Genomic DNA, 27903 nt, shown 5'->3' on the forward strand with positions numbered 1-27903 from the left:
TTTGTATTAATCTGTATGGCTAGTAAATCAATTGCTTCATAGTTAAGATATCACTGTTATATAAGAAACTTACTTAATTAACTACAAAAAAAGTTTCTGAGGTAATCATTTCACTGTTACAAAACATTTTCACATGAACTTTTCTATACTAATCAGTATGTGTTCATATGGCCAGATTCAGCAGATAACACTGTATAGAATGATGCATGCATAGCTAGTCTTATAAAAAAAATAGTTCTGGTCCTTCTTATATGTGCAAGTATATACACATACCATTTTCTTTCAAGATTTGTTTTTAATGTCAATACCTTATCTTTGAGTGGCAATTTTGCTTTTTCAAATATTCACAATGATTTCAAAGTTTTTTCAATTTTTTTACGCTCTTTTATCTTCACCAGGACTATGTTAGGGATGGAAGAGAGACAATATTTGTGTTTTTTATTGGTATAGAAAACTCCCAGAGAAGAAAACTTTCCCTCAATGCAGATTGCTGCCTTGGTTGCAACTGACTGATAGAATTATAGAGATACTTAGTACACTGAAAGTAGTGACTTGCCCAGTGTCACATAATCATGTATGTCAGAAAGTTGATCCAAATTCAAGTATTCCTGTTCAAGACCATCCCCTTATTCACTAGGCAACATCCCATCAAGGACTACATTAGGTAAAACAAATGTACTCATCTGACAGAGAAAGAAGTTGAAATTAAGAGAAGTTGACAAGTTAAAAAAATGATAACATGGTAGCTATAAATATTCTACGTTCATATCCTGGCTCTGCCACTCACTACCTCTATGTGACCTTGGACAAGTCTTTCTTAGTTTCAGTTTCCTCATCTATATACAAGTTAGGCTGGACTATATAGTAGAATCCAGAACACCTGGGCTCTAGTACCAGCTATGCTACTTACAGAGAGTATATACTGTCATTGAGAAAGTCACTGAGAAAGACCCTTGTGGGTCTCAGTTTCTATAATACAGACATACATCTTGGCAGCTAGGTTAGAAATGTTTTTTGGGGTGGATTTTTCTAGGCTTATAAATTCATGCATTTAAATTACATTTAAGGTACATTTAATTTTTCTGAAACATCTAGGATGCTAAATAATATTTTAAGTTTACAAAACAATCATAATGCATTCCTAAAAATTATACACTAAAAAAATTATAACAGGAAATGCAGGAGAAGGATCATTTTAAAGGAAAGATCATTTCATAACACCAATTAATAACCATTCATTAAGCACCATGCTATGGGGATGATGCTAAGCATGGGTAGACATAGAAATAAAGCTCTCAAGGAGCTTACATGTTATGTCAGTAGGACATAACATAAACATATAGATATACACAAAATACATATAATATAAATACAAGGTAATCTTAGTGAGAAAAGTATCAGTAGCTGGTGGCACAGTAGCTAGAACACTGAGCCCAGAGTCAGAAAAATTAGTTAAAATACAGCCCCAGACACTTTTCTAGCTGTCTAATCTTGAGCAACGCATTTAACCTGTCTACCTCAGTTTCCTCAATTCTAAAATAACAACACTTACTTTGCAGAGTTATTATGAAGATCAAATGAGATAATATTTGTAAAACATTTAACACAGTGCCTGGAACATTTGCTACACAAATGCTAGTTATTACTATTAGCAATTGGGGAGACTGAGAAAGGTGTCATGTCTGAACTCAATCTAGGAAGGAATAATGGTTTCAGGAAGCAGATGAAGAGGTTCGGCATTCCAGGCATGGAGGACATCAGGCATGAAAGAATGTGAATAGGAGAGATAGTATGATGTGTTAGGAACAAGTTATTCAATATAGCTAGACCAAGAAAGGTTTTAGAGACCAGAAAGATGGGAATGGGTCAGGTTGTCAAACATATCGAATTTCAAGCAGAAGAGTTTATATTTGGATCCTAAAGGTAAAAGAGAACTACTGAAGTTTACTGAATAGACATGAGCCAGACTTGAAATTTAGGAAAATCACTTTGGTATTTGCATGGAAGATGAATAAGGAAAGATTTGAGAGACCAATTGGGAGGCAACAGAATTATTCCAGGTGAGAGATAATGACAATCTGCACCAATGAGTTGGCCGAATAAATGGAAAGAAAGAGATTTATCCAAGAGATATTGTGAAAATTGAAATGACAGGATTTGGCATTGAGAGGATACCTGGAGTTAAATGATAGGGAGGAGCTATTATTCCGAGGCTGAAAATATTAGAGAAGTGTGGAAGACAGATACAATTGGAGAAAGATAGGAATTTTAGTTTTAGTCATACCCAGGATCAGTTATGTATTTTTGGCTAGAAGGAAATTCAGAAGCCATCTTGACAACTATTTTTATTTCAAATATTGAAAAACTACTCCTAGAATTAGTGAGCATGACATAAAGTCCCATAAAAGGAGACTGAGAGGGACACAGTCAGTAAGATGGGAAAAATAAGAGACCATAGGATCTCAACAATCCAGGGATAAAAAAAATATGCAATGTTGCTTTAGGAAAGTCAATAATGAAAGAAGAACACTGATGAATGATGACAATGTAAGCAGTTTGCTGGAGAATACAGGAGGAAATAGGATTAAAAGTACAGGTTAAAAGAAACTGTAATAGGATAACAGATGATAAAGAAGAGGATGTCAGGGTGACTAGAAAAGAAGAAGCCCAGTGAATGGCCTTATTTTAGAGGGTTAAATATGAGGTGAGGTTGTTGTCTGTGTGTATGTGTGGGGAGCCTGGAGAATTGGTGTGGATGGCTTGAGGAGAGAAGAAAAGGCTTACAACAATAACTGTGTTCAATGGGATAGGAAATCAATTAGAAAAGACTATCTTATTGAAGTGAAGATTCAATAGAGATAGATAAGAAAAAATTTGCAGTGGGCTTATTAGTTAATACAACTGAGTAACTTCATTGTTTAATAGCATTTTTTAAAATTCCCAGAGAAAACAAAAAGAAATTTAAAAGCACAATTAAGACAGCTTGAAACAAATACATCAAATATGTTATAGTCTTTAAAAAATATATGTGTATTTATATGTATGTATTTCTGTACAAAATAGACTTAAGGCTTCATATACTTTTGGCACTTCTTTGTACATGCAAATATTCATGTTTATTAATGTTTGTCAATGTTTAAAATAATAAAAATCTTTAAACATAAAAAACATAAACAATATGTCTTCATAACAGCTTTTTAACTTCAGGAAAATTTAGTGAACAAAATACATTTGAATCTACCAAAAAAAGCAGAAGATTTCTGTGAGATACTTTGTTATTGATATATCTAGTTAAAGCAAACAAAACAGAAAAGTAGTCACATAGTGAGAGTAATAGAGGGTCAAGGTTTTGCAAGGGGTGAATGGAGATAAAAGACCAGGGAACCAGGAATTATAGAACAAGAATTAGTCAAGCGTTGACTTAGTTCAGTAGGATCATAGGTTGGGAGCTAGAAGAGACTGAAGGCACATGTAATGCCATTTTTCAATTTTACAGATGAGGACTAAAGCTCAGAGAGATTAGGGTATTCATCCAAGGGAACACGAAAAGTAAGAGTCAGGGATGGGATCTGAACCCAAGTCCTTTGATTCCAGAACTATTGCTCTTTGTGTGGCTAATACAAACTGTCTTTATTGGTTTGCTTTATGGTGAGACAATATTATACTACTAATTTGAGTAACAACGGCTTTTGGAAAGAATTTTCCACTACTAGATAATGTCAAAAGCTACAAATCCAGTAAATTTTTTTCTCATTTAAAACAAAACAAAAATTCAATATATTGCTTTATAAGTGGAAAAATACATAAAAAATAGCAATATTAAATATGTAAAAAGTAACTAAAGAATTTATTAAACTTACTAAAGATGTCAGGCCTTCATTATCAACAATCCAATCTTCCTTTTCAGCTAGTCTTTTTATATCTGTATTAAGAAACACAATGTAATTAATTTTCATTTTAAATAATTCAAGGAACTCCCAGAAACAAAGATAACATGTCAATTTGTGATTTTGCTTGGTTTAATTAGATGTACTAGTAACAAATGACATTAGTAATCACAGAAGTCTTCTGTCTCTTTTGGTAGATTCAGACAATAGAAATTATTCATAATTTCCTGATGAAGTAAAAAGCTAATATGAAGACACATTTTTTCCTTTTTTTTTTTTTTTTAGGTTTAAAGATTTTTTAAATTATTCTGAACTTGATAAACATCAACAAATGTGGAGGGCTGAAACTCCAAAAAGGTATGCTTGAATCAGACAACGGAGCACTTAAAGCTAATTCCCTATTCAATGTGAGACAATGGCTCTACATACATATTTAGATGAATGGTGATGTGATGGTTTTCTTCACCATTGATGCTGGCTGAATGTGTGGTAGTGAGGTAATCACAGGCAAGGTTTGGAGAGTTGAGGGAGAGAAACCAGTAACTTGGTGGGAGGACGAGGAGAAAGGCTGGAGACTCTGGACTCCAGAATCCAGGATACATCTTTGGCAAGCCAAGTGGCAGCTTGTCTACCTCCTTAACTTCTCCCCCTAAAGAGCAAGGACTTTGATTTATCCTGACTCTGGCTGACCCTGAGGCCCTCTAGAGAGCTAGTCTGTACTTTACATTTGGTGCCCAAGGTGGGGCAAGTTCCCTAATTTCACTGAAGTCCCCTGTCATCAGGAAATAGGATGAGTATTAAAATAGACAAACAGGGAACTTACTTTGTTAAGAGCTAAACTAGTAACTTTCCTTTTGTAGCTGAAATGGGACAGATATTAGGAAAAGATTCTCCCCTACCCCGAAGAAGCTCTATAGAAAGCATACTCAGACTAATAAAGAGGCAAGCTTTGCTTGTCACTTGGGAGCAGATTGGTGGACTCTTGGATACATTAGAACGCATGTCCCCTTGGTTCTTCAAGGAAGAAGAAATAGAGGCAGATAATTGGAAACTAGTAGGAGAGCAACTATGTGAATATTACAATGATAAAGGTCCTGATTCAATTTCTAAAGAAACATTCTATACATACAATATAATACAACTGGCCTTAAAGAATCCCACAAGTTACAGAAAAAAGAAAAGTTTTAAGAACAGTCACATAAGGAAGTGTGAGGAGAAAGAGGAAAAGAAGGGAGAGGGTAATGAAAATATCGTCAAAGGCATGGGGAGTTAAGTGAACTTAAAGAATGTGGTGATTCTCACTCTCACAGCCCAGCTTCAACTCCATCTACACTTGAGCAGTCTCTTGATCCTCCCCCATTAACTTCACCTACCTGGGTGGAGGGAGGAGGAGTGGGAGGAGCAGTGATATCACAGCACCTTTCCCCCCAGCAATCACTCTCTCTCCTCCTTCCCCCACCCCCTCCCCCAATGACTAGATTGCAAAAGGCACTACTTAAAACCAAAGAGGAGGGGCAGAATACAGCTGATTTGAGAATAGAAATGTATCCTGTGATTGAATAGCTTAACTCTTCAGGTCAAGACAGGAGAAGATAATTTCCAAAGATCTGAAAAAGGCTTGCACTCTTTATGGGGCTACATCACCTTACATTAAGATGTTTTTACAGAATTTGGCTTATAAAATTTTAACCCTTAGTGACTGGAAATCTATAGCAAAGGCATGCTTAGAACCTGGACAAAACTTGTTGTGGCTTTCTGAATATAGTGAACTCTGTAGGATACAAGCTCAATGAAATAGGCAAACTGGAATTAATACACCAATCACCTGTGACCAACTAACAGGTGTAGGTTCTTATTTCAGCACAGATTAATTACTCCATATCAGCATATGAGCTAATTGCTGCTGTTGCTGCTATTAAAGCACAGGGTTTTCTCCCAGGTGAACATGACAGAGGAGAAGCCTTCACAAAAATAGCACAAAGTCAAAATGAACCTTTTGCTGATTTTGTGGGATGTCTGCATACAGCTGTCCTATGAACTATTAGTGAAAATGAAGCAACAGAAATTATGATAAAGCAACATGCTAAAGAAAATGCTAATGAGGTTTATAGAAGAATTATACTAGGACTACACAAGGATGCTCCTTTAGAGGAGATCATAAGATGCTGTGCCACAGTGGGCACAAATGCCTTTTACAGCCAGGCTATGATACAGACTTCCCAAGATCTGAACATGGGAAGACAGGGTCCCTCGTGGCAAGGGACTTCCAGAGAGACTTGTCAATGCTTTCAATGTGGTAAAGTGGGGCACCTGAAAGCTCAATGTTGGCATAGAGACAGAGTGAGAAAACAGAGTGGGAGAACAAGACCCAAAACTCCATGTCCAAAATGCAACAGAGGCTTCCATTGGGCATCAGAATGTAGATTGATTCAGGAAAATGGGATAGGGGACTCAAACCCAAGGCCCAAAGCAAAAAATACTTGGGGCATGATGGCAGCCGATGCTACATGCAGAGAGTTTTTAGAAGTTCAGTACTCAGACATGACCAATCAGCCAAGAAGCAGTCTGCTGGGAAAAAAGGATTATATAATCAATCAGCCAGGAAGCAACCTGATGGGAGAAAGGGATTACAATTGGGGAGAACAGAGTTGTATGCAGCTGGGACTATTGAGATCCCCCAGGAGAGGTAAAATCTGTTCTTTTCCAACCTATGGATCCTTTGCCTCTAGGTACAGTAGGCTTGACATTTCATCTCCTGAGAGTTCTTACAAAATTGTCTATCCATACACTGATGTGGAAAACTGGGGAATGTGCAGATAATATCCCAGTCACTAATATAGGTAGACAACGTGTGACTTATCAACCAGGAGACATAGTAGCATCAGGTTTACTAATACAGACTCCTAATAAGTAATCTGGTGATAGTGGCCCAGATTCTGACTCCAAGCAACAGAATACTGGAACATACTGGACTGCAGCAGTTACAGCTGACCATCCTATGATCACTATCTATATAAATAGCATACTATTAGAAGGATTGGTAGACACTGGTGCATATCGTACAGTCATTAGAGGTGCCAACTGGCCCAGTCACTGGCCAAAGATTAAGGCAGACACCTACATGTCTGGCGTAGGAGGATCAATAGTAGCTGAAGTTAGTGCTACCCTTTTGAGATGGGCATTTGAAGGTGAAACAGAAGTTTTTACTCCTTTTATAGTTGAATAAATTCCCATCAATCTGTGGGGAAGAGACATTTTACAATAGTTAGGATTACAAACGAGTACTTCAGTTTTTTTAGGCAGGGCTGCTGTTGATGGCCTGCCAACACTCACCTGTTTCTATTCAATAGAAAACTGTTACATCAGTGTGAATAGAATAGTGGCCCTTAGCTACTGATAAAAATCAGACCTTATTAGATATAGTATAGGAACAACTTAACCAAGGACACTTACAACCTTGGAATTCCCCAGTATTTGTTGTAAGAAAAAAATGTGAAAAATGGAGGATGTTGACTGATTTAAGTAAAGTAAATGAACAGATGGAAACTATGGGAACTCTTCAGCCTGGACTTCTATTTCCTACTCAATTGCCTAGACAATGATCTCTTCGGATTATAGACCTTAAGGATTGTTTCTATTCTATCCCTCTAGATAAGGAGGATATGAAAAGATTTGCCTTTTCAGTGCCCAGCGTTAACTTTGTTGAGCCTTATAAAAGATATGATTGGACAGTTTTGCCACAGGCAATGAAAAATAGCCCTACTCTGTGTCAAATGTATGTTGCTGCTGCTCTTACTCCAGTAAGAAAAGCATTTCCAAAAATAATGTTATTACATTACATAGATGATATATTGGGATGTGCACCTGAGGAACAAATGTTAGAAGATGTTTACAAAAGATCAAAGAAACACTAAGGAACTACAAATTGCACATAGCTCCAGAAAAAATTCAAAGACATACTCCTTTTCAATATTTAGGATATGAAGTATACCCTAAAGTTCTTATAGTACAAAAACTTTCCTTAAGAACAGAGAAGCTAAACACCTTAAATGACTTTCAGAAATTGATAGGAGCTATCCAATGGATGCGTCCAGTATTAGGCTTGACTACCTATCAATTGCAATCATTTCAGTGCCCAGTGTTAACTTAGCTGAGCCTTATAAAAGATATGATTGGACAGTTTTGCCACAGGGAATGAAAAATAGCCTTACTTTGTGTCAAATGTATGTTGCTGCTGCTCTTACTCCAGTAAGAAAAGCTTTTCCAAAAATAATGTTATTACATTACATGGATGATATATTGGGTTATGACATTTTAAGAGGAGAGAGTGCTTTAAACTCACCATACCAGCTTACAGAAGAAGCTCAAAAGGCTTTGAGAGAAGTTGAACTGGCTTTATCCAATGTGGTTGAGTTACTCAAAAACCCTTGGAAATATCAGTTTTTGCTACAGAAGAGGCACCCACAGCAGTCCTTCATCAAGGAGACAGTGTGATAGAGTGAGTGAATCTCCCAGCACAACCAGAACAAAGCCTTATTCCTTACCCAGTGGTTGTGGCTAGAATTTTATTAAAGCCCATTAAGTGAGCAGTACAATTATCTTGGATAAGACCTGACAAAATATACACATCTTATACCAATGCACAGATTAATGTATGCTGTGAAACCAACCCAGAGTGGCAAATTTTATTGGCCACAGCCCCAAATTATACACATGGGTCTCGATTAAAGATAACCCAACTATTAGATAATTGGCAATGGATTCTTGAAGAAAGGGTTTCTAAAGTTCCTCTTAAAGGACCAACTATCTTTACAGATGTATCCAAACATTTGCACTATATATTCTCGTGACTTAACTATAAAGAGAGTAGTCAGAACTCCTTTTCAGTCCACTCAGCAAAATGAATTGTATGCAATCATTCTAGCTCTTACTTATTATCCAGGAGATATAAATATAATATCTGATTTGGCCTATTCAGTAGGTATGGTACAAAATTATTGCCACAGCCCAAATAAAATTTGTAGCCTCTAATATACATCAGCTCTTTAAGGAACCTCAGGAGCAAGTGAGAAAGCACCCAGGTAAGAATTATATCTTGCATGTCCACTCACATAATGGACTTCCAGGTCCTATTTTTGGTGGTAATTCAAAGGCAGATAGCCTTCTAACCATGTTGGCCAATACTCCTTTATTTCAAGCAGCCCAAGAATCTCATTCTAAATACCATCAGGCTGCTCGAGATTTACATTTACAATTTGGAATAACAAGAGAGGAAGCTAGGAGCATAGTAAAAGCCTGTGCAGCTTTTCTTTCCTTTCCACGCTCCTATGCTCCCTCTAGGGAAGAATCCTCGTGGTTTGAGACCCAATGAAATTTGACAAATAGATGTGACCCATTATAAATCTTTTGGTTGTCTGTCTTTTATCCATGTTGTGGTAGACACCTTTTCAAGATTTACTTTTGCAATACCAGCAGCAAAAGAGACAGCCCGAGTGGTCACTGAATTCCTTATACAAGTATTTACAATTATGGGTGTGCCACAAGCAATAAAAACAGATAATGGACCTGCATATACCTCTAAACATTTTGCACACTTTTGTGCACAGTATAAGATTTTGCACACCACTGGCAAACTCTTTAATCCTCAAGGATAGGCAAGAGAGGAGAAACCGAGACATCAAGACACTCCTCCAAAAACAAAAGAAAGGAGGAGCCACAAGTAATGCTAGAGAATCTCTAAATTTAGCTCTTTATACAATTAACTTTTTGATTTTTGACAAAGATGCACAGGTTCCAGCAGACAGGTTTTATAACCCATTGGAAGGGCAGTGTCCAGTGTGAGCGGTTCCACTATCTTTAGATAATTGCCATGTGACATGGAGAGATCCAGAAAGTGGTGAATGGAAGGGACCAGATAGGTTAACTGCTTGGGGGAGAGGGTTTGCTTGTATCTCCACAGATGAAGAAGGAATCAGATGGGTGTCAACGAGCCGTATTCGCCTTTTCCATCAGAAAGAGACGGAGCAGACCCAAGAAATATCGGACAGTTCTGTCACTGACTGTGCCCACCACTGAAAGAGCATGGCAGTTATGGCATTTGACTCATGGATATCAAAAACTGTTGGACTTGAAAATCCTCAGGAATCACTGGATTCCCTGACATATGATGAGACTGTTGCAGGACTTCAAAATCTGCAGCAATCATTGGATTCCCTAATACATAATAAGACTGTTGCAGAACTTCAAAATCTGCAGGAATCATTGGATTCCCTAATACATAAAAAGATTATTGCAGGACTTCAAAATCTTGCGGGGATCATTGGATTCCCTGATACATGAAGCAATGGACAATAGATTGGTTTTGGACTATCTCTTGGCTGCTAAAGGAGGCGTATGTGTGATTGTTATTTACATACCCTCCTTCTAGGACTTCTGGAAATCTTTTACAATACCATGTTGATTCATATTGTTTGTTATATCACTACTTGCCCGTACAATTCATATCTGTTAGACCACACTGAGCCTGAACTGAATGTGGGGAGAGTCATCACTGCTAATCTGTGCTTTATTGCTATGTTCTTGTGTAATACCTCCCATGCTGATGGGTTTGTATATCTGGCTTGACTCCCCACTTCCCTTTGGAGTTTTTCATCTCTCTTCCTGATCAGTCAGGGAAGGCATGACCACCTGTGTTCTAAAAGAAAAGAAAGCGGGAGATTTAGAGGGCCGAAACTCCAAAAAGATATGCTTGAATCAGACAACCATGCACTTAAGGCTAATTACCTATTCATTGTGAGACAATGGCTCTATATACCTATTTAGATGAGATGGTGATATGATGGCTCTCCTCACCATTGGGGCTTGCTGAATATGTGGTGGTGAGGTAATCAGAGGCAAGGATTGGAGGGTTGGGGGAGAGAAACTAGAGTCACTTGGTGGCAGGACGAGGAGAAAGGTTGGAGATTCTGGATTCCAGAATCCAGGGTACATCTTTGGAAAGCCATGTAGCAGCTTGCCTGCTCCTTCACTTCTTCCCCTAAAGACCAAGGACTTTGATTTATCCTGACTCTGGCTGACCCTAAGGCCTTCCAGGGAGCTAGCTGCATTTTACAAACAAACATAAAATATGTGCACATACAAAGAGCCAAAAGTATATGAAATCTTAAAGTCTATTTTGTACAGCTGATATACACACAGATACATGTGTTGTACATTGTATATACCTATTGTGTGTATATGTATACACATATACATATCCATGTGTATATGGATACCTGGAGCCACCTGACAGTGGCTGCTGGATATCCAACCCAGAATGGAATTTCTCTTGTGAGAGGATGATACAAGGAGATTGAGAGGCAGTTGCTGTTCTCTGACCTCTCTGACTGAGAGGCTGTTGCGTTATCTGACCTCTCTCCTCTTGCCTCTGCCTCCAATTTATCTCACTGCAACACCTGTGTCAGCAAAGGCTGCCTTGTGCCTCCTTCAGATGTTATCATCCACAGATGTGGAGGCTCTCGGAAAATTGTCCTGTCCCTTAACAATTCCCCATTTTTTGTTTTTTGCTGTTATTTTCCCCCCACAGCACGGTCCGTACACTGAGGAATGCAAGCAGCACTATCGCTTCTGGATGGTTGTGGCAGATGTTGATCGAGGCAAACTTTCAAAGAGAGAAGAAGAGTGTAGTCAGAGTAGGCATTTAAGTCTCTCATCAGTCTCCTGACTCAGCCCTTTAATGTGTCGGCTCATTTAATTACCCCGATTAAAAATGTCTTATCAGGGCTCTTCTTCCTTAACTCTGGAAGGATTCTTCTCACAAATAACTCTGGTTCTTCTTGAAATTTTTATGCTTCTTGTACCTCATGTTTTAACCCTAAATGCTTTAAGAATATCACTATGATAGCTAAATAGAGGATGGATAAGAACAGGAAAAGACTTAGGCAGGCACACATCCAATCATGAGGTAATAAAGACCTGCAGTAGAGTGGCAGCAATATCTGAGAACAGATGTGGAGGATGAGACAGTGAGCAGTTAAGGATGACACTTAGGTTGCATTTCTGAGAGACTGGGAAAATGGTGTTGATCTTGACATTAATAGGTAAGTGAGAGAGAGGAAGGATAATGAGTTCCATTTTAAACATGTTGAGTTTAAGATGTCTACTGAAAATCCAATTCTATATATGTGAAGGTAAGTTGGAGATGTTAAGACTGGAGGTCAGCAGACAGGTTTGGATAGAATAGCTAGGTTCACAAGATTCTAGTTTATCTCAAAGTTTTTTACTTAATAATCAATTTTTAAAAAAAATTTTTAAGATACTGCTCAGGATAATTTTGTAGCAACTATAAATTTATCAAAGTTATGTTAGATTATAAGTAGATTAGGAATCACTTTGAATACAACATTCTTTCAGATAGTAGTCCAATATATTGAGAGGAATTATTATCCTTTGTTTTTGTATTACCTTCAGCACTGTGTTGCAAGGTGATCATTATACAACGTACTCGTAGATCCAGAATAAGATCCTGGATGTTTTGTAACAAATCATTGGGTATTTCAAGGGCAGTCAAGGATTCATAAGTAAGCCTGTCAAACACATAAATGAAACCATATTTAAGATGATTACTAATACAATGCTTTGTGCCAAAGTCATCAACAAATTCCATGTCTATATACCTGATAGCAATTGTAAGGCACTTAGAAAACTAAGAAATGCAGTAATATAGACAGAAAAATCCAGGTAATAACAGAGATTAGAATGACACAAAATGAACAAGACATATCATAAGATGGTGTTTTCATTAGATAGAAAAAGCAGATCTTATCTAAAACGCCTATTAGAATGTTCAAGTTATTTAAATGCTTCAAAAGCCTTTCCCCTAAATATTATTTTTGAGGGTTTCATGGTGAGAAAAAACAGACATTTAAGGGTCTGTTAGGAGACAGTTCAAATGGAGAACAGATAATAATGAAGCATAAAAAAGAGGATGCCACAGGAAAAAAATTTCTTCTTTAAATGAAATGTAATTAAAAATCACAACAGAATTGCATGTATTTTATGCTACCTAAAAATTGAATGTTTCATCCCCGTTAGATTGATATATGTTAATATTCTGAGTTACCTTACAGTCTGGATGACATGAGTCAGCCACTGACCAGAGAGGTCAGACTTCATCTCCCATCCACCATATTGTCTTAGTTCTCCTTCCTTTAGGCTGAATGGAAGTAATGCTCCACGGATCAGTTTAACAAGTGAGTACATCACTTCCTGAATCATTTTCTTAAAAAAAGGAAAACAATCATCTTACAAAATAATATGTGTAATTATGTATAAATTATAGAATCAAATCAACTCCAATTTGAAAAACAAATAAATGAGTATTAAAAATATAATCTTCTATTCAATACTTAATAAGCAACACTTTCATAAAAAATTTCATGCTTAACTTACCTTGAAGTCATGCTGTCTTTGCCTGGCATTTTTTGATCTTTCCATTTGTCCTGATTTCTCAGCAGTCTTAAAGTTTTAAAAGAGAGTATTAATGTACCTTTATATAAATAACTCATAAAGTGAAATATTGGATTTAGCTGTTAAATTTGAAAAACAAAAACAAACTATACTGAAACATAATTAAATTGCAAAGCTTAGAAATGGGACATGTATTCTGGAGGTTTTTTCCTTTTAAAATACTGTCAAACACCATACATATTTAGTTCTCATTAAGGAGAATGACAACTGAGAAAGGTCACTGGATTTCTCTATTAGATCACTAGTAACTTGAAAACAAAATTGTAATAGTGATAAGAACAGACCAGATTGCAGGGAGTAAAGGAGTTTGTGGTAAAGAAATGAAGAAAGTACAAATAATGCACATATTAAGGAAGTAAGGCAATGAAAGGAAAGACATAGTATACTAACTAGAGGACAGATGAGAGAAAGTCTTATAGGAAAGAAGGTTATTCAGAGACAGAACAAGGCATCTTATGTACCCAAGAAAAAGTCTGAGAATTGTGATCCCTTTCTAATATATCATTCCACAGAAAAGAAAAATTCTTCATTAAGCCAATTTTCCTTCCTGGCAGTAGTATACTTGGGAAAAATGCACTTTTGTTATAATGGCAATGGAATAAAAAAATCCCATATTGAATGCTGTACCATTACACTGACCAAGCTTGGTCTCAAAGAAAGATGAGAAAAGGTACTTCCCCCTTTCTTCATTGCAGAAGGGAGGAACTATAGTTGTAAAACATTGTATAAACTCTGAACTTGGTTGATATACTGGTTATTTGACTGGATTTTTTCCCCCTTTCTTTTTTTTCTCTTTTCTCACATGCTGTGGCTCACTGAACATGAAAGTAGAAAGGAATATATAAAATTGAAAGTAAAAGCAAAACAAAAGACATGAATCAAATAAAAAAAATTTAAGTACATTGTCCTACTAAAAAGTTCAGTTTAACAAATATATGACTTTATTATAAAATAAGAATTTGCATTCTATGAAGATAATATTTTTTCTAACATTAAAAATATGTGCATTTGTAAAAATATATTTAAGTGTTCCTTGGGATATCCCTTTCCTTTCCTAATCCTAATAAATAACCTTATCATGTGTTCTATCTTAGACGGTTTTCTCCCTTGTTTAACCCTGGTTCACGAGTCAAGGGATAATTTTTTTCCAGGACAGAGATTTTACACACACACACACACACACACACACAGAGAGAGAGAGAGAGAGAGAGAGAGAGAGAGAGAGAGAGAGAGAGAGAGAAAGCCAGGAGATAGAGAAATTGAAGATGCTAGAAAGAGGGATGATAACTGAGGGAGCTGAATTCTAGAGGAGATGGGAGGAATTGAAATTGGGAGCACATGTAAAAAGATTGTTAAAAACTCGAAAGGATGTTTCTTAGAGGGTGGAAGAAAGGCTCAAAGAATGAAAAAAGAAAAATGTTTTGAGTTGGAAAAGGAAAGAATAAAAGGGAGTGATATGGAAATAGGGAGTTGAGAAGACTGATGTAAGTCTATTAAAGACGAAAGGGTACTGGTTCTACAGTTAGAACCTGAATTCAAAACCTGCCTAATGCTTACTGCTTATCTCTGTGCATCAATTTCTTATTTTTAAAAGGAAGGGGTTGGATTAGATTATCTATGGAGTTCCTTTGAATTTTAGATCTATGAGTTACAAAAGGACTGGGTCAGGGAATCAAGAAGATGAACAGCATTACACAGGACCCAGATGAAATTAAGAGAGCTTAAATTTGTGGTATTCTCAGTTGGGATCAAATCAACAGGCATTTACTAAGGACCAACTATTTGAGATTCTAAAAATTCCTCTAGGCTTTTTATTTGAGATTTAAATTGGGCTTCCTATATATTTAAGGTTAATTTTCAAACCAACATATTTCTGGAATGGTTTATCTTATTTACAAATTTAAGTGGCTAAGTCCAAAAGCCTTAACAACAAAAATGAGAGTAATTTTTAACCTAAAAAAAAGCAGCTGGAGCATACCATTCCTTAAAAGTACATTCCAGTTCTTAAATTTTTGATTTCATAGAAATTCTTATTTTTGTCAGGGATGATGATTTTTTTTTTTAAATAGGCTCATCAATAATAAATAATAGAACAAGTACTTTTGCTGGTAATTTTCAAATGAGACAAACACAAAAATTCATTGGCATAGGGACATTCAATGAAAGCTATTGAGGTCAAATCAAAAAAACATGCATTTCTTGGCAACTAATCAGTATTAATGTGTGCATGGTGACATCTACTGGACAATATAATTTTGCAAACTAAATTTCTACATATATAAAATTATTTGGCTTGCATAATTTTTTAAAAGTGGCAAGAAGCATTTCTTGAAACATTTAAAAAATTGTTCTTCAGTTCTCTAAAATAGTATATTTTCCTGCATTTATTGGAGTTGAACATTTTCAACATAATGAGTCACAAACTAATTGTTGTGTTCTAATTTAAATTTTAGAACTCATTGCCTTTAAAAAATGCTGCATCTTAATGTCTGAAGATTATTTTGACATTTTCTGTCTTCTCACACCTGAAATAAGCTAAATCTAAACTACATCTCAAGGTAAGATTTTAATCTACCCATCAACCATTTCGTTAATTAAAAAAATTTAATCCTTTCCTGTATATAAAGACCAAAACTACTTTGTGGTAAGACCAACGGCTAGATTTCACTGTTTTGATTCATGCATGTTACCTCACACGAGTCTAGCTTGTTCAAAGAGCTCTAATTTTTTAAACTGCTGGAAATACCATCCAGGACCTCAACTGTCATAGTAGAAAAAGAGTATGTTAAGTTTCTAAAGAAAAATAATAAGCAGCTACAAAGTTAACATGCAGACCAAAATACTTAAGTTTCTTGGTATGTGATTTTTAAAATATCTTAACTAATGTTAATTACTTCCAAATTCTGAATTTTCATAAGATATTCTTCATGGTTTGGGAACATTTAAAAAATAATATTGGTATTTCTTTTTATTTCTGTTAAATACATTTTCAGATTTTTACTGAGGAAAAAAATAATCTGCAATTAGAACGAAGCATAGAAAAATTTGTGAAGCTAAATATGACATATATTTTACTCTAAGGAGAGAATTAAAAATAAATTAACAAATTTAATTTTTCAAGAATTTTTTTTAAATAATTGAAAACTCAGCAAAAATGCCTGTGATTTTTATAACTACAAATGTGGTTCTTCACTTCTTCTGAAATAGCTCACTTATGTCTGATATAGATTATGCACAATATTATTTTAATGCCATTTTGACCACAACTGGGTACTTAACCTGTTAAAAAAGAAAACACTGTTTGACTACATTATTCTAACCACTGTGAGATCACAACTGTAAGGCATTCTACCTCTTCTTTATGAGTTCAAAATCTACCTACCTTTGAACTGCAATATGTGAATGGTCATGTTAAGAAAATAAAAAGACTTCCCAAAATCAAGAACTTCTCCATTTGGCCCAATGACAGATCTCAATACTGTCCAAACATTAACTGGCAAAAACAGTATGTCAGTTATGCTTTATTAATAAGGTAGAAATTAGTTGAAAAAAACTGAATTTAAAGACATATATTAAGAGTAATTTTTTTCTCCTAAGAAGTCAACTCTTCAAATGAATTAGTAGATCTCAAGATTACTCAAATCCATATTGAGTCATACCCCCTCCCCATCCCTATAATACATTCTAAAATCAGCTTTTACATGGTATATACAGAGTTTTAATCATCTTTAATAGATTAAAAAGGGGGTAGGGATTTTAGATTGATTTTAGAGAAAGATTCCTTAAAATCAGCTATTCTATAACATTACTAATGTTCTTCCAGGAAGTTATGATCATCATCTATCCCTGAAAATTGCTAGGAAGGCTTTCAGATGTTCCCATCCTGGAAAAACAACTTTGGTTTATAGATTAAATAGTTAAGGAAAGAAAATTATAATACCAATGGCACAGTGATCATCTCCTGTGGTGAAGGATAAAAAAAACCTAATAGTTTGTATCTGGTATAGAACCACAAAACTTTTGAGATTTGAGATTTTTTTTTTTTGCTCTAAGAAATTCTAATCATTAAATATTAAGTTTAAAAGAAAAAAAGGTGGTACAATTCTTTTATAAAGAACTATCATTAAATTATTTCATTTTGTGAGTGTAGACATATATCAATTGAGCAATTTTCTGTAGGAGGTGTGTGTGTGTATGTGTATTTAAATTCAATTTAAAGTTTTCGGGATAATATTTTAAGTTCCTTCCCTCCATACTAAATAAGGCCAGCATTTGATGCATATTTCTAAATATAAGTAAAACCATACTATGCCATGTTATACATATTTCTATTAATCAGGTTTTTCCTCCCTTCTAGAGGTGGATAGCATCTTATTTCATAAGTTCTTTATATTTAAGTATTTATAGTACTCAGAATAACTTGGTTGTTCACAATTATTCTTTGAATAATATTGCTGTTATTGTAAAAACATTCTCTTGGTTCTGCTCATTTCATTTTTCATTTATGAAAGTCTTTTCAAGTTCTTCTAAAATCAGGCAACTCATCATTTCTTACAGGCAGTAGTATTCCATCATAATCATATACTACAACTTGTTCAGCCATTCCCCAAGTGACAATGTGTCCCCTGAATTTCCAGTTCTTTGAAACCACAAAGAGAGCTGCTTTAAATATTTTAGAACATAAAGATTTTTTTTCCTTTTTTCTTGATCACCTTGGGAAACAGAGCCAATAGTTGTCCTGGATTAGAAGATATATACACAGTTTTATAATTCTTTTGAATTTTCTGTTTAAAGAGATTAGTTGCATCTGAGGTCTGTCTTTATGTAAGAAAAACTTGCTGATGTGTATTATTTTAATTTCTCCAGGCAATTTCAGAATAACAAAGAGATGTACAAGGAAAATTAAAGGGCTTAAGCATGGAAGTGATTATTATTTTACTTGATATTAATTAGCAGTTTATCAGTCATTGTGCTTTTCCCCAATGATACTAACCCAAAAGAGTTACTACACTATTTTTGCTTTGTCTATCGGTGAGAATAAAAGCTTTCTAGTATCTACTATGCATTATGACTCTGGGTTTTAGTATCCAAGTACTCTTTTACCTATATCTATAGAGGATTACACATGTATATTGAGAGAAATTATTATTATACTATTAAAATTATAACTTGTTTATTAAATTAGGTTCCAGGCTTTTCTTCTATTTACTCATTAAGGCCTAGCTCTTGTTAAAGTCAGTTTCTCAAGAATATGACTGATTGATGAAGTTATCCTTAGTCCTCAAGAAAAATGGTCTTCAATTTTGAGTGGGACCCTATTCAACTAGGAGACTGAATTTTGTTTAGAGTATAAACAGAATCCAAACTGAACCAGTCCTTATCCTGGGGAAAGTCCCTGTCCCTGTACACCTCCATTAAAGTATGGGAGTGATCTAGCTCACAGAGGAAAAAACCATCCATAGAGGTTTGGAGGAAGATAGAATCTTCTGTCCAGAATGCTAGAGGATGTTAAATTTCATGATCAAGATACGTTCTCAGAAGGAATTTGAATTCTACTTGTCAGGGGCATTCCATTTCAGAAAGGTATTTAAGGTTCTTAGGGTCTCCAGTGGGGGTCTCTGGTTACTGAGAGAAATGAATGACTATCAACATAATGATTACTGCCTAGCCTAACTAACAAATTGATTATTAATTACCCAGAAACTTTGTCTCTTTAGGTTTTTCATTTATTTCAGTACTGTACAGCTATATTCATTTCTTATAGTAAATTCTAGGTGGGTTTAAATGTTATAATGAGAATATTTTTGGAGGGTAAGGATGGGGAAAGTACCCTCAAAGGCTGAATTTGGTCTGTATAAGCCCACAGACTGTTGATCTGGGTCACAAGTCACATTTATGTGCATATATGTAATAGTATTCCATTAGCTAAACATAAGTGGGGATTGTTTTGATTTTGCCTTTTCATTTCCAGTGCCTAACATAGAGTAGGTGCTTAATAAATGTTTTATTAAATGAACTGAAATGAATCACATCATTCATAACTTTGCAGGCCTGAAATTATACAAAGATTTGAAGGCCATGGAAACATTTTGACCAATTTTGTTTTAAAGTGATTATGTGATCCTATGATATAAAACATCTTTATAACATAAAAGGGCCAAAATTAAAAAAAAAAAAAGTCATAGTGGTCATTACTTTTACTCTATTAGATTTTTATGGCTTTAATTAATTTTAACCACTTTCAAACACTAAATAAAACTCTATGTAAATTCACAGCATCAAAATTATATTTATATATATGAACTTATTCATACCTCACTGAAAAGGCTTCCATTTACATAGGAAATCCAGAGCTTCCAGAAATTAGGGAGTTGACTTAAAACAAGTTTGGTCAACTTTTCTACAAAGGCCACCCTATGGGGAGCTTTATATCGCCATGCTAAGGAAAGAAGATAGAAATAACATAAAATAAAAGGAATGTAGTTTTAAATCAGCCAAAATAATTATTTTAATATTTTTTAAATTGGTAAATGTACAAAGTATGCTAAAATTATCAAGGAATAGAGTGATCTACATAGATCTCAATTAATACTGTTACAAATTTTATTTTATTTTGCATAATATTATAGATAGCAAGAGAAATGGCCGATAAATTTTTTATTACATATTTCTATCATTAAAAACTTGAACATGCACTCCAAAATATGAAATAAAACAGTATTTTAAAATATTGTTATTTACTAGCAGTATAAAACTTTTTTGGCCACTATCAATAATGATATTTTTAGTAAGAGCAATGTTACTGAATATTTCATTATTTTTGACAAAACTCTGTTTATATCCTAGGGGACAGGATGAACCTATAAATACAAATACTAATTTTTATTTGTGATGTTATATAGGAGATAGGTTGTTATATAGGTTGAACCAGATGGCTTCTGTGGTCTGAAGCAAAGAATATTTAATTTTAAAATATTTGATTATATTCTTTGCAAAAATATTCTCTTAGATTCCTTCTCTACATTTTTACCTTCAACTATCCATTTGTATGCAAATTTTAGTAATTCCTAAGTTGTTTCAAAAGAGCCAGAGGGATGATGGTATAAATAACAAAATTATTGGTATTAAAACTAGAAGCTTTATACCATCACAGAATGAAAACATAAATAGTTTGAAGACTAATTTAAAAAAAAAAAGGAAAAAATACTTACTATCATCTCGACCAGATTGAAAACTGCTGGCCCTTTTTAGCGAAGCCGTTTGACTAAGATGAGTCATTGCAGAAGGGCGCATATCATTATCCAGCTCCAACATTGGACTATGTAGTGCTGTATTGCCTGAAGGAAAAAAATAATTTGTTAACCTTCTTACTGGAAGTTTTTTATTTTATTTTGTTCTTCTAATTTAACCTTTCCTATGGAATACAAATCCCTAATTCATACACCAGAGGAATGCTGAGCTTGTTATTTTTTCATATACATATGAAAGAAAAAGAATAGTAATATCAAATTAGGAGAAAGACTAAAGATGAGATTTAAGTGTAACTTTAATGACTCCAACCTAACCCTTCAAATTAGCTATTGACTTTAAAAATTAGAAAACATAAAAGTAAAGATACCAATTACTACCATCCTTTTTAAAATTTAATATTTTTTATTTTACAGATTATTGCCACTTCTTAAAGTAGTTTAATCAACATAAAACAGTTGCTACAAGGCAGCCAAAAATGCTTAGAAATCTCCAGAGCCAGCTAACACTTTATATTTCCTATGGTACATAAGGAAAAAACTGGTGTAGAATATAAATTTCTTTGCAAAATATTAAGAAAGAAGACACTCTCAATTCCTTATTTCTGCATTATACTTATCAACATGTATTTCACCTTCCTCACCTATATCTACTTTTGCATTAATGTTATTGAATATCAAACAAACACTGATTTAAAATGGAGGATATTATCAAATTTTTTAGAGATAATCTCTATTTATTTCTTTATCTTCTGTGCCAAGTGCTGGTGCAACCCAGGGAGCATCTTTCTATTTAGATGTATCCTTTTGTTTTTTGGTTTCATATATAGTGAGATTGTCAAGAATGACATGATTCAGTTCATCCATTAGTATGCTCAGTCACTGGTCATCAAAGAAAGATCCTGGACTTATTTACTTACTTTCCCATCTTTATCAGAATGTCTACTTATGTATTAAAAATATCCTTGATGAAAACATGAGAAGAGTAGTAATAGGAAAAGCCAGGATTTGCATAGAATTTTCTACTTTGGATAAAGAGTATTTCTGTATCAAGTAGAGTTAAATTTGTTCCTGCAGTAGATACATAATTAACGTTGAAATGTCAGCAAGAGAGTTGTGTAGAATGTGGTGGCTTTGTGTTCTTCAATCCCTTCTTCATGATTTCAATTGCATGCCTCAATGAGATTTTTTTTTTTGAAGAGTTCCAGAAATATATTTGGGAACCAGAGGTTAACAACCAGAGATGCAAAAGAAGTCAAAATGAATTTCCTAAGATAAAACTGAAATAGTTGTCTGGGACCATAGATTTGTAATAAGTACCAAAAGGAATAATCTTTTGACTTTTGCTAGCTAGCTGGCTAGATGTGGAGATTTATAGCACTAGCTATGTATTTTAAAAATTTTTTATTTTTAGTTCCACTTCTCTCCTTCCTTCCTGCCCCCTACTCACCAAATGAGAAGGAAAACCTGGAAAACATAGTGCCACATTTAGCTATGTATTAAAAGATTAGTAGCTCTCCTTGTCAGGAAGACTTCTTATTGCAACTATCCTATGTTATCAAATGAGATCATTGTAAAACACAGCATAGTGCTTGGCACATAATAAGCACAGATTGGCTGCTATAATGATGATGATAATAGTTATTATTTTAATTCCCAAGAATATCGTAGTTACAAAAGCAGCTGGCCCTGAAGAAGTTGAAGTCCTATAGATGGCAGCAGAGATCAGCCTTGCAAAGTTGCAATCAGCAAAGAGATGACCCAGCAGAGACAGAGCAACCAAAGATAAATTGAGATTTAATGCCCAAAAGAAATCAGATGGTAGTGGAAGAAGTTACCAGCTTCTAGCCAGCATGAAAAGTGTGAGTTATTATGCTTTGCATGTATCCTACAAGCATCTTGTTGGAAACATGTGTTTTCTCTCTGGGTATCTTCACCCACTGATATACTGAGGGAAAGTGCTCCCCTTAAAGGCATGGAGGAGGGGAAGGGAATTTTCTTGTACTATGGTTTATTTGCTACATTGCTTGATCACATATCTTTCATTTTGGATCAAGTGTATTTGGCTAATAAAAGTAAATATATAGTTGTATTAAAATAAATATATAGCTTTTGTTTTGAATGGGTATGTTAATCTCAGTCTTAAAAGATGGATGCTCCAGATCCTGCCCTAAAATAAACCACATCCTTACAATCACACAATTGAAAAAATAGAGATTATCTTTCACTGTTTGTTGATTGTACCCTCCCCCCCACATAAAAATGGCTTCATCAAGAAAAAACTGTGAATTACTCCTCCAATTGGTATCTTCCATGCATATGTTATAATTAAATAAGATTGCTCATATGTTATAATCAATAAGATTGCTTGATACATACAAAGATATAACTTTCATTATCTAATTGCTGACCTTGATGGAAACATAAAGCATAAGACTGTGCTCTCTAAAAGCATTTAGCAATGCCATGGAAAGTGTCCTGGGAAAAGTTTAAAGGAAGGACAGATTTACCCTATGTGTGAATCTTTGTATCTCAAGAGCTCACAGTGTCATGGCATGTACAAAGTTATTGCATTGATTTCATGATGGCCCAGATAAGTCTCACCAAGATCTATGATTACTCTTAAAAAATATGAAATTAAAGGTTATTCAAAGAGTTACATAAAAATGTGAGAGTTGAAATATCTTTTAAATGACGAGGTATGCCTAGATAACATCAAAAGCATGTAAAAGAAGGTGGGTCCATCATGTGGCAACAATAGCCAATGGATTTACATAGAACCTAGAGATTTGTATTGTGCTTTAAATAAACTGATCCTACAACAATCCTATAAGATATTTTTACCACTATTTCACAAATCAAAAACTGATACTAAGAGCAATAAAGTGACATTCTTAAGGTCACTTAGCTATTAAATTTCAAGATGGATCTGCCATGTCTTTACTGAATCTAAATCAGGTATTTTCTCCATTATACGATGCTATGGATAATAATATTCAGATGGCTTAAGTATTAAATGATAATACAAGAAATATCTTAAAAGAAACAAAGAAAAGTCTCCAGTGAAAATCTAGGGAAGGATACAAGTAATTATTAAGTCCTACTATGTACCAGGTGCTGAACTAAGCACATTGCAAATATGATTTCATTCAGTCCTCATAAGAATCCATGAGATAGGTGCTTTCCAGAATACATATATACATACATACATACATATATTTATTTATGGTGCATTTAAGGAAAGAGGTGGAAAAGAATCATAAAGGGATGAGTAGACACAGTTCCAGTGTGCTTTGATGGCACATTAGGGATAGCACTTACCTCACAGGTTATGAAATAGGAATTGTAAAGCATTTTGAGACCTTAAAGTACTATATAAATGGCCAGTATCATTATTATTGCTGTTGCTTTAATAAACAAACTCCAGATTCAGCAAAATATTAAAGTTCCTTCTGCACAGAATGCCCTTATTCCTCTTCTCTATGTCTAGTTTAATTCTAACATGATTTTATGATAGAAGCATCCTTAATATGAAGTCATTATATTTCTTGTTAGCCTTGGCTTAAGCTTGCTTAAAAAGTCTTTTTTTTGCTAAAGTATCTATCCTCTGCTCAGTCCCAAAATGATCAGCCTTTATAATCAGTCCTATAATTGAGACCAAAACAAAAATAAACAATAAACAAACAAAATACCAACCCCCCCAAGTACAAAAAGGAAGAATTCTGACTAAAAACCAATTCATATTAAAAAAAAATGCAATATAGGCATTTCAGTAGATTGTAAACACAACAAAAATCAACAATGGCACTGCTGACCTATCTCTTATCACCAGATTGTAGAAATCACTATTACAAAGAAACAGAGATTAAAACTTATAATTAAATAACTTGACGAATAAACTATAGAGGTTTTAGATAATTATCTACTAGGGCAGTAAGGGATGTTTTCCGTATTGTAGCACTTTGCAATTTGTCAAGTTCATAAGGTATAATATTATTTTTATACATTTACATTCCACTAAGAATAAGTGCTCACTTCACTTCTCCTTTTAGCTCCTGGAAATATGCCACTAATTCTTTTCAACTTCCCTGCCAAAAAATGTTTTCTTTTTGTTTTTGCATCTCCAACCTTCAACACAGTTTTACGTACATAGTAGATACTTAGAAAATTCTCGCAAAATTGAACACAAAATATTCCTTGTACATAAATTCCTTTAGAAAACTAAAATTAATGAAATAATGCTGAGATTTATAATGTTTGTTTTTAGAATCTTAACTAAAATGATCTGATATTAAGCCGAAATAGTATTCTTAAAAATCTGATATTGTTAAAAGGACAACTTCCCCTCCTAATAACAAAGATTGTGTGAAGAATACTTTCTTGTTCTATTAGAAAACACATCATCAATTTTCTGATCAGGAAAAGAAAGTTTAACATTAACTAATTTCTTAATTGGTTGTCTAGCATTACAAACAAGTATAACACAGCAGCAGGGAATTAGAACAGCACATATACCCTCAGGACTAATAAACATCTGGAATACATTAGCAAGACATATTTTGTTCTGACCAGAAGATAGCGCTTCAACACTACACACAAATTCATAAACTCTGAAAACTACAGTGAGAATCAACTTAGAAACAGTTTTCCTCCTTGACATCTTATTCTCTCTCACAGGACAAAATCTACTGATTAATGATTTTTAAAGGAGAACAACAGGTTGAATTTTCCAACATTAAATGAAGGAAATCATTCAAATACCAATTCATGTCATCAAGCACTGTTAAACTCACAAAGTGTCCTTTTTTTTAATTAAAAAAAAAATCTAATGGTTCCAACATTGCTTTTATACTTGAAATTCTTGATGTAATAAAATTAAGATGTATAAATTTCATTCCAAATATAGTATGGTAGAAGGTATACCAAATATCAATTTGATATTTCATTGATAATAAAATGCAACTCTTCTGATAGCAAAAATCTGAAAATGATTAAAAACATCTACAATATTTGAGTTTTGCCCTTTGACTTCATTATCAACTAATTCAAGAAATATAATGACTATCATAAAATCTAGTGTTTCGAGTTTAATAATATGATTTTTAAAATCTTTGAAATAAAAAGGTTACATATAATCATGGAATAATGTAAATAGCCTCTCATGTACTGTTATATACAATAAAGGTATCTTTCCTGGAAAAACCACATATTTTTATACTTACACTTTAATATAGCATTATAGCAACATTGAATTAGATCGGCAAAACCTAAATTTCTCATAGGAACATTAACTTAAAACCATTTGAGATACTATGCATTTTATGAGTAACATGGGTCAATTTAAAGTTGCTATGAGAAACTTACATTTGGTCTTTAATGTTATCTTTGTATCAACACTGGCAGTATTTGAGGGATTTTGTAACCAAATTTACAGATAATTTTGTTGTTTTGGGAATTATTCTTAAAATGAATAAAGGAACTTATCTGAACATAGAAAGTAGTTATGTATTACAACCTTAATAAAAATAAAAAAAAAAAACCCTCTAATTTTTCACTCTTTCCACTAAAAGTACCTGTGCAACTGCAGAGATTCCATGCTTGAAATCTATTCTTGGGGAAGGTAAGAAAGGGAAATTATTTAATTTTATTGTTCAAAATTATTTTCATGGAGAAAAAGTTTAAACTTGTAAATCTTAAGCCTTTGAAGGTTAAATATATTCAAAAACATTTAAGGATAAAAAGGAAAAACTGCTTATTTTGCCCCAATCCTTTAACCAAAAATGTTGTTAATAGGTTTTACTTGAGAATATAAAAATTCTGCCTTAAAGCAAAAATGGAAATGCAAAATATTTCAGAAGGACAAAATTATAAGAGAATGTGAAGATGCCATTAAGTAATAAATGTTAGATTATACAATTCTTTAATTTCATGATAAATTTTATAGCCTTACTACCACAAAAGATATTATATATGATAAACTACTAAGTATGATTGATAGTAAGTGCAACTAAGATAAAATATGAAAACTTTATTATTGAAAAAGATGCAGGATTATGATTGGAATGAATAAAAGAGGCTAAAGTTAACTTTTGATAAGAAATCTAACTTTCTAAACTGGGAGGTTTGGACTAAAGATTTTTCTAATTATTTGCAGCTTCTATTTCCTTGTAGAAAAGTAATGCAAATTAAATTCTAAGAAATATTAATTTTAGTTATTAAACATATTTGAAACCAATATTTGTTATAATTTTATCAAAGTTTTAAACAAAATATAATCTTACTAATAGGTATATACATTAAGAAAAGATAAAATTTTTAATAATGAAGTTTTCTTTGTGAACAAGGGTCAATATTGATTTTTTTTTTATTTTGGCAAAATGTGTTTTTTGGTATTCTATACATAAGCACATGTCACTGTGTTTCTGTACACATTAATCCTTTAAAAAGATTTAGAAAGTCATATACACAGAAGCAAAAAAAAAGCACACAAATATCTAATAAAATTTGTGCTTTAGTAAAAAGAGATATTTATAGTTTACTCAGAACATCAATGAAATTATATTGAACAATTACTCTATTAAAGAGAAAAAGTAGGCAAATTCAAACAACCCATTTATTTATTTAAGTTTCATACTATTTCTTTTGAAAGAAAGTGATTTTCATTAGTAGTTAATATTGTAACCTGGTCTCATTTGCATGCAAAATATATTTGTAGTTCATTCTTACAACAATGAATTTTCTAATTAGAAACAGTAATGAATCTTTAACACTTAAAGATTAAATGTAAAGTGCCAACTCCAACATTACATGGAAATGACGGGGACTGTAGTGAGATCTTATAAAGAATGACAATTGATCCTAGTGTTGCAATAAAATACATTTTTGACCACTCAGGATTCAATTAAATGTGCAAGAATTTTATCCACTCAAAAAATTAAATGTTAGATAATATTTGAATAATAGTTTACATACAATGTGAAGGGTAAAATAGATATTTGTTAAGTCTGCAGATGTGAAACCAGGTGAGTAAGTTTACTGTATTTCCTCATCCTTCATGTCTCTTATACTAAGTTTTCTCACAGTCTACAATAGTGAGAGGGAACACTGATCCATAGCCTCCGGACTCTCTGAAGGGCAGCAGACTTCCTTACCACCCTTAAACACCTTTGAACATTTTTTCCTGTGCACAGCGGGCCCTTGTCCTGTGCTGGAGTCCGACCACCCACTGTTGCTTGTTGACC

At 33.8% G+C, this 27903-nt stretch overlaps 1 protein-coding gene across 2 annotated transcripts in view; it reads right to left on the reverse strand.

The window, feature by feature from the left end:
* EXOC2 (exocyst complex component 2) overlaps positions 1–27903 on the reverse strand; it is a 210444-nt gene that overhangs the window by 84597 nt on the left and 97944 nt on the right. For both annotated transcript variants that reach the window (XM_051970780.1, XM_051970781.1), the window contains 6 exons: positions 20627–20752; positions 19730–19854; positions 13338–13403; positions 13009–13166; positions 12351–12472; positions 3861–3922 (listed from right to left, as the gene is read on the reverse strand). In XM_051970780.1, coding sequence (XP_051826740.1) covers positions 3861–3922; positions 12351–12472; positions 13009–13166; positions 13338–13403; positions 19730–19854; positions 20627–20752 — 659 coding nt within the window. The remainder of the gene's footprint in view (positions 1–3860; positions 3923–12350; positions 12473–13008; positions 13167–13337; positions 13404–19729; positions 19855–20626; positions 20753–27903) is intronic.

This window comes from Antechinus flavipes, chromosome 1 (assembly GCF_016432865.1).
Source record: "Antechinus flavipes isolate AdamAnt ecotype Samford, QLD, Australia chromosome 1, AdamAnt_v2, whole genome shotgun sequence".
In the NCBI taxonomy this organism is placed as follows: Eukaryota; Metazoa; Chordata; class Mammalia; order Dasyuromorphia; family Dasyuridae; genus Antechinus; species Antechinus flavipes.